Below are 7,865 nucleotides of genomic sequence, written 5' to 3'. Positions count from 1 at the left end.
GAAACATTTATAGTGTAGTTTTTTCTACTTTGGATAGAGCATTCACGATCCTTTTAGCAGTAATTTGCAAGGCGAACAGTAAATGCCTCCTCACCCTTCTTACTTCGACATGTTCAAGCCATCTACTACTAATGGAAAATTCAAACATGCAAGGAGGAATTAGCAGATGTATGTGCCAGTTCCTCTTAGCTAGATACAAGTGGCAAGCCATGCTCCAGTCTTGCCGCTTGCCGAGGTCTGCGCCTTCTATGCAACTCAAGTGCGTGGTCTGCATCTTGCAGCTTGCAAACAATACTCGCCATGCCGCTCATGTACCTGTAGCTTGGCGAGGTCTGCGTTGTCATGGCCTCGTCCGCCGTCGCCACTTAAGAGATAACATGAAGACGCATGATGCTAGTTTCATCACTTGAACAACACTATGCAACGGCTGATGGAAGATAGCTAGGGCTTTGTGTTTGGACGCTAGGGCGCCCTGTAGCGGCAACTCCGCAAGTTGTCCGCCATGGAGCTTCTCAGTCCCAATGCATCCGTAGCCGTGAACATCTGCGAGTCGGCGTCGAAATCACCACGTTCCCTGGCAACTTGATGATGCCGCCCTTGTTGGACCAAAATATTGTAGATTTGATTATCTAGTTTTTTTTATGATGTGGTGGACCAAAAGACTATAGATGTAATTCTGTAGGATTTTTTATGGCAGGAAGATGTAATTGTTCATGCAATTGTCTAGTTTTTTTATGACGTGGAGATGTAATTATCCAATTACTTGGGCTCTAGGGTAGAGACCCTTCTATAAGAGGCTTTCAAAAAAAGTGTTTTGAGTTTTTCTGAGAGAGACCACGTATGGCACGTTTTAGCATGTTTAAAAAAACTAGAAGTATGTCACGTTAAGGACTCATGGTCAAAGAAATAAAGGTATGTCACGTTAAGCACTCATGGCCGGTTTCCACAATGCTATATATATGTTACACATATCTCTTTTTTTTTTGCGAGGATGTTACGCATATCTAACGGTTACACGATTATAATTTTAAAGGACCCATCGAATCAAGGGCCAGTATTTTCTAATTAACGTGGCATTTTTAGAATAATTCTCTAGCTTCTGGTTAACCCATCATTTACGTTAAGCACCCATAGAATGATTATTATCCTTATGGAATGCAACTGTGGAGAACGGCGTTGGTGCGGACGGGCTCGCGCGCTCTCGATAAGCGGACCAATGACGAGCTGACGCGTAGCATACTGCATTCGATGCTAACGTACTCGTACAGCGAGTACGGGTATGGATCTAACGCACTTAACCGGGCGATAACGCCTAAGAAGGAGATGGAACAGCTCGGGCGAATCCGTCTTCCACGTCCGTCGCGCAGACGCCGTCCATCCAATCGGTAAGTGGGTACCACAGTGTGGGCCTAAGATGAGGTGGGCATGGCTGAAAATTAAAACAACTCTATCCCCTCCCTTCCAGCGACGACTAATACCAGGAGCTCGTGGCTATGGAGATGGCGACCGCCGGAGATGGTGAAGTGGATTTCTTGTCAGATCCAGTCGACAGGTAAATTCTTCCGCTTTCATTTTCTATTCCCTGTGGTATTTGCTGCATTTAGATCATTTCCCATATTGATTTGTTCGCTCCTTTCACAAAGATTTCCCCTGCCGGATCTCGCCGGACCAGAGCCCTTGGTGGCGTACGACACATACCAAGCGCTTGTGTGTGCGCCCGCTGAGTCCAGCATTGGTGATGCCGGAGATGCTCCGACGAATTCCCAATTAGAGTTGAACAACCCCTGCGATGGAAATGCCCTGTTGGCACCAGCCGCTGAACGATCTGCAGGCAAAACCAACGCTCAAGCCCCAGGCTGAACGAAGAGGTGAAATAATCTGACAAATCTGCATATATCGTCTAATGTACAAATGACCTCTCCACACAAATAAATTAGATCACATTGGGCAAACCATCTAGGCTACTGAATTGCAACCATGTATGGCATATACTTCCTAAAGACAGTGGAATATGATTCTGAATTACATTCTTGTAAACGTTGCAGAATACGTGTCGGACGTTCCCCAACTGAACGTCCCCCTTGTGCTGCCATGATGAGTGCCTTGGAAGCAACACTGCGAAGCTATGCAGAAAAAAAGACTAACATTGTGATAGTTCCTGCTGTGGGAAGCAACTTTGATTCACTGGGAGAAGCCTAAGATTACTACAATCTCTATACCTGGGAGATTGGCTTTGGAGTAAGATATGGAAAGAGCAGGCTAAATGTCAAAAGAACAAAATGTATGCAGGAGATAGTTTGTGGCTGCTCCGTAAGTACTAATTTCAGTTCAGTGTCACACGGTTATCTCATAGCTACTGCAGTATAGTCAAAAAAATGACTCAATGGCACTTGTTGTGGTTGTTTTCAGGGGATCCCAAAAAAGAGTAACATAAGGACTTGCCGCTGCAGATGTCCTGCAATGATAAGATTGCTTCGATCAAGCGACAATGGGTGGTACATAAATGAGTATAGGCCAGATCACAACCATGCATTGACAGAAAAATATGGTGAGAAGGTATACTAGCCTTCGCACAAGCATATTAATATATACACACGTGATGTTATTAAACAGCTCCGTGAAAACAATATTAGCATCGGCAAAGTCTATAATATTATTGGGAGCTTCTTCGGATCGATGACCAATGTACCATTCAGCAAGAGAGCATTGCGAGGTCTCTGTGGTAAGATCATTCGAGAGCAAGCAGACAATGATGTTAAGAAGACTGTCGATGTTTTTGCTGAGCTGGGAGCAAAGGATTCTGGTTTGTACTACAGAATAGAACCTGATCAAGATAGCAGGATACGGAATTTGTTATGGTCAACAGGAGCCAGCCGAGCACAGTACCACTATTTTGGAGATGCAATTACATTTGATACAACATACCGCACAAACATGTATGACATGCCCTTTGGATTATTTGTCGGAGTAAACAACCACTTTCAGAGCATCATTTTTGGTGGTGTGCTAGTCAGGGATGAAACAGAGGAGAGTTTTGAGTGGGTATTCACTGAATTCATCCGCATGATGGGTGGGAAGCATCCACAGACAATACTCACTGGTAAGATGGGGTGATAAACATCAAATCTGAATAATTTGATCACTTTCAGTCACGGATAATTATTAACGTACTAACCAAGCATTATCGCTCCTTGTTCCTGTGTAGATCAGTGCAGAGCGATGGAATTAGCTATAAAGAAAGTGATGCCAGACACTACTCACTGATGGTGCAAATGGCAGTGCTCAAGCAAAGAATATCTTGGCCCACATTACACAAAGCGCAGCAAATTCAGGTCAAAATTTCACAAATAATACATCACATGCTCACAATTGATGAATTTGAGACTGCGTGGAAGCAACTAACTGAAACATATGGTTTGCAAAACCACCACTACCTCACCCAAATATATGAAACAAGGGAAAAATGGGCAAAACCATATTTTCATGGCAAATTTTGTGCAAAGATGACAAGCACACAACGCAGCGAGAGTGCAAACCATATGTTGAAAACATATGTTTCAGCTAGTTGTCCGATGCATCTCTTTGTTCGCCAGTACATGCGACTTCTTTTTGATAGAGAGGCAAACGAGAACTATATATATATATATATATATATATATATATATATATATATATATATATATTTTGTATGCTATACATATGTTTCTGTTGTGGACAGCATCTTATACATACACATGTGCAGGTAGCACCCGTCATGAAATGGAACACGCCACTCGAGCTGCATGCAAGCAAGATCTACACGCGAGCCATCTTCGAAAAGTTTGGAGAAGTCATATATGAAGCAGGACAATACAGGGTGGAGGAGATTGGTAAAGGTAAAACATATGTGGCCAGACGATACCATCCAGAAAAGCATGAGAAATGGTGCAGGATACTATACAAAGTGGAAGTTGTTGATGAAGGAGCAGAAATCATACGTGAGTGTGGCAACTTTGAACACACTGGACTCCTATGTTGTCATGCTGTCAAGGTGTGATCCTGTTTCTTTTCATTTTGCTGGTAAAATAATTTATTCCTTATGTCATGAAAAAAGTTCATAATGCAAAAAAGGGTGCATTTCACAGGTACTTGATTTCATTGGCATAGACCATATACCTGTGAAGCACATTGTGAAACGCTGGACAAAGGATGCAAGAGATGTGCTGCCGGCCCACCTATCATACCTTCAGAGGGATAGCATTTCAGTAAATTCAGTAACATTCAGACATGCAAATCTGTACACACATGCACTCGAAGTAGTGAGATTAGGGTATAGAAATCCAGAAGCATATGAGTGCATGATGGAGATGCTTAAGATAACAATGGATAAAGTGACACCCATTGCTGGTGTTCGTGATGGCCTGGGACTGGAAGACCGGAATCAACAACTTAATAATAAAGGTAAAGAAATTATACTAGCAATAGAGCACCGAAGTGGCACCGCAAGTGATGCATAAGGCAGTGCAATTAGGGATTTCATAGGATTAAAAGCTCCAGAACGGAAAAGGAAGGATGGCCGACCAACCACCAGCAGAGATAAACCTCCATATGATGACTGAGGCGGGAGAAGCAACAAGTTCAGGCGACAGTCAGCTGCAGAGGATGCTGAAAAATGCGGCACAAGCAAACGAACACGCTTCTGCAGCATGTGCCGAGCACCAGGACACAAGAGCACAACTTGTCCACAAAGAGGAGATCTTCCACCAAAAGAAAGAAAAGAGGCGAAATGCTCAAATTGTGGCGTCGGTGGGCACAGGAGAAACACCTGCAGCAACCCAAAACTTGTCCTGCATGTTGTCGAGAAGACTACTTTGGGAACAATCGGAAATTGTTAATGTCTCCACAGTTAGTACTAAATCAAATTTCTGTACTAGTATGCAGCATCCGTTTGTGAGTGTTGCCTGTGACATGTTGTTATGTTTCCATCAGCACCTCGACTATCTCATAAGTTTGTTAAACGTTTTGTGTAATTGAACTGCTGAAGTCTACTTAGTTTGTTTTCAGATTGGCACGTTTCTGCGTTTATATTGTCATCAATCTCTGCCGAGAGGATAAGCATTCATTATCCATCCCCCCAGTTTGATTTTCAAACTACATGGGCGGGCTGAGTGCAATGAGCTCTATTTAAGGACGAACTGAGTGATCTCTTCCTGTCCAAGGAACTATACTGTTCGAGACTTCCATTCTGCTCCTCGTGCTATCTGAGAAGGGGAAAAACAGAGTAGAAATCGGAGAGTGCTCAACCATAGATGTCTGCAAGGGCTTCTAGCGTATGCTCTGTTATGCATGTTTGTTCCAGTTCTCCTTCAGATGCGGGTGCAGCGACAAACCAGCACGAGCATCGCGTGTGCGGGGATGCGTGTACATTGTAGCCCCACCCATTGCGGGCCGTTCCCGTACCACGGTACATGAAGGTACAGAACAGTGAACAAACGACCCGTTATAAAACACCGTCAACGCTCTCCGCCGTCGACCCCAACGTCCACTCCCACGTCGTCTCCTGCCCGTCACGTACGCGAATTAACTCACCTCAACTGCCACCTGCAATACAACCAACGTCCCGCATCTCCAGGGAAACGAGCGCCTCCCGATACCGAGACCGCGCGAGCTCGTCCGCTCCAAGCAATTTCCGTGCAACTGTGTTCCTTTCAAACAAAAGGATGACTGGCCGACTCTACTCTGGTACTCTGGCTCACGTCTGCATCCTCCTCGCCAGACCAGACCAGACCAGACCAAAGAAGGGCGCCGCGTCACCTCCGTTTGCACGCCAACCGACTCCAGCTAGCTCCCATCCTCGATCGCCGGATCAACTTGCACGCCATCCCTCGTCTTCAAATACTCGCCGGCCGGGACGAGGGGAATCAAGCTAGCTGCCTCCACCGTCTCTCCTCTGCTGCCTGCAGGAAGAAAGCACGTCTTCGGAGATGCTGCTGTGCACTTGCGCGAGCCGTCTGCGCTGCGCGCTGTGCGGTGCGGGGGCGGACGTGCACTGCCAGGCCGACGCGGCGTTCCTCTGCGCGCCGTGCGACGCCAAGGTGCACGGCGCCAACTTCCTCGCGTCCCGCCACCGCCGCACGCGTGTCCAGCCGCCCAACCACGTCCGCGTGCTCTGCAGGGCGGCGCTCCAGCTTTGGGCCAGGCAGATGGGCCTGGACGCTCGGGCTGCGCGCCTGTGTGCCGCAGCAGCCGGCCGCACGCTCCTGCTCGAGTTCACGGCCGCGCCGCCGCAAATGCTGCTGCGCGTCGCTATGGCTGCCGCGCTGTGGAGCGAGGTGGCGGCTCACGGCGGAGTCCACAAGCCCCGCCACGCGCTCAAGCGCCTCGAAGCCTGCGCACGCGTGCCGGCGAGTTCTCTTGTGGTGGTGGCAACCGCGATCGGGCGCGCCCGCCTAGTAAGGACGGCCGGAGTGGACGCCAAGGAGGATTCCGTCGAGTGCTTGATCGTGAGCCCACGCAAGACACCACAAGAGCTTTGCTTATTCGTTTAGTATATATATGGGGCGTGCTCCGAGGTTGAAGAATGGCGACCGACGCTGTCACATGATTGCATCACGTCACGCTGGAGTACTCTTCGGCCAAGCTGGGCATCCCCGTGCCAGGCGACGAGCTTCTGGCCGCCATGATTGTGCGACGTTGAGGGGTGCATGGAGCCGTGGACATTGGAGGAGGAGTTCGTGGAGCTCTTCGATTCAGTAGTTGATTTTATATATGTTTGTGTGTCGTGTACTTTCAGTCCCTGTTGTCGATTGTTTTATATTCTTTTTGAGATAGCTAACATCAAAATTCCGTTTGAAAGAGGGAACAGATGCTTGATTGAGCAATAAAGTTGAATGGGTTATTCACATTGTTTGATGCGTGCATCTTTTTTGCTATGTGATTTTTGTGTATGAATGAGTGAAAATCTTCAATCGGCCGATGAAGAAGAGGAACAACATGAAGGTGGCGAAGAAGAACTTCAGATCAGCCGTTTCCTTTGTGAAGAGCAGCAACAACAAAAGGAGGAGCACAGATTGTGGCAGCAGCAATAGAAGGTAGTCTGTGAATCTGAATGTAATTTTTATTATTTCTGATTTTTTATTATTTTTTGTGTTCATTGTACTAACATGATTGAGCATGAATAGATCGGAAGTTTAATCAGGGCGCACGTGATCTCATCGAAGACATGTCTCTGATTGCCTTGCTCTTCGCTGAATACGGATACATTTTGATAAGTAGTTGACGAGGAGCTAAAAATTAGCACATTTACATAGATTTGTTTGAAATCGACCAGTACCAATCAAATTCATGAGCACCCTTAGATTATTAAAAAGAACACAAACAGGTCGATACAAGAGGTGCCTGGGCAGCCTACTCGTCCGCCAGGTCCAGGTCCAGCACCTGCTGCTCGTCGACAGAGGGCAGCGTGAAGCGGCAGTAGGGGCACACGCGGCTGATCTCGAGCCAGCGGAAGATGCAGCACCGGTGGAAGGAGTGGGAGCACGGCATGGTCCGGAGCTCGTCGCCGTCCTGGAAGTCCTCGAGGCAGACCGCGCAGTCGAGCTCCCTAGTCTTGCCCACCTCCGGCACACGCAGGCCCTGGATGGCCCTGGTGGAGGCTGGGACGGTGGAAGGGTAGTCGGCCATGTGTTGCAGCCTGGTGCTGAGAGCTTCGATGACCAGCTCGTCCAGCAGGTACACCTCCGGCACTACAATGGTCAGCTGAGGACGAACCATTTGCATGCAAACTCGATGGTGATGTGACAAGGAAGGAATCTCTTTTTATTTTGAGAATAGAAGGAATGTATCTCCACCGGCTCATTTTATAGTTAGTTTACCACTTGTGTTGC

At 47.3% G+C, this 7,865-nt stretch overlaps 2 protein-coding genes across 3 annotated transcripts; both read left to right on the top strand.

Annotated features, from left to right (window-relative positions):
• The first annotated feature begins 1,411 nt into the window (after positions 1–1,411).
• On the top strand, positions 1,412–5,062 carry LOC109757331 (protein FAR1-RELATED SEQUENCE 3). Of its 2 annotated transcripts, none has more exons than XR_002231498.3 (7): positions 1,412–1,552; positions 1,644–1,868; positions 2,046–2,310; positions 2,410–3,100; positions 3,206–3,332; positions 3,743–4,030; positions 4,125–5,062. XR_002231498.3 is itself a non-coding variant. In XM_040387693.2 (7 exons), the coding sequence occupies exons 4-7, from the start codon at positions 2,677–2,679 to the stop codon at positions 4,494–4,496; spliced, it is 1,206 nt and encodes a 401-aa protein (XP_040243627.1). In that variant the 5' UTR covers positions 1,412–1,552; positions 1,644–1,868; positions 2,046–2,310; positions 2,410–2,676; the 3' UTR covers positions 4,497–5,062. The 2 variants fall into 2 exon arrangements, 1 of the variants encoding a protein (XP_040243627.1); XM_040387693.2 differs by having other exon boundaries at positions 3,211–3,332.
• Positions 5,063–5,963: 901 nt separating this feature from the next.
• On the top strand, positions 5,964–7,019 carry LOC109757329 (uncharacterized). Its single transcript, XM_020316154.2, has one exon. The coding sequence runs from the start codon at positions 5,964–5,966 to the stop codon at positions 6,525–6,527; it is 564 nt and encodes a 187-aa protein (XP_020171743.1). The 3' UTR covers positions 6,528–7,019.
• The last annotated feature ends 846 nt before the right edge of the window (positions 7,020–7,865 follow it).

The sequence above is a fragment of the Aegilops tauschii genome, chromosome 4 (assembly GCF_002575655.3).
Source record: "Aegilops tauschii subsp. strangulata cultivar AL8/78 chromosome 4, Aet v6.0, whole genome shotgun sequence".
Taxonomy (NCBI): domain Eukaryota; kingdom Viridiplantae; phylum Streptophyta; class Magnoliopsida; order Poales; family Poaceae; genus Aegilops; species Aegilops tauschii.
This window is presented reverse-complemented; position numbering and strand designations above follow the sequence as displayed.

Excerpts from the sequence above, each read along its gene's own strand:
- LOC109757331 (XM_040387693.2), top strand. The coding sequence starts at position 2,677 with ATGACCAATGTACCATTCAGCAAGAGAGCATTGCGAGGTCTCTGTGGT. Across the intron at positions 3,101-3,210 it reads TCCACAGACAATACTCACTG|TGCAGAGCGATGGAATTAGC; the intron begins GTAAGATGGGGT and ends TGTGTAGATCAG. Across the intron at positions 3,333-3,742 it reads ACAAAGCGCAGCAAATTCAG|GTAGCACCCGTCATGAAATG; the intron begins GTCAAAATTTCA and ends ACACATGTGCAG.
- LOC109757329 (XM_020316154.2), top strand. The coding sequence starts at position 5,964 with ATGCTGCTGTGCACTTGCGCGAGCCGTCTGCGCTGCGCGCTGTGCGGT.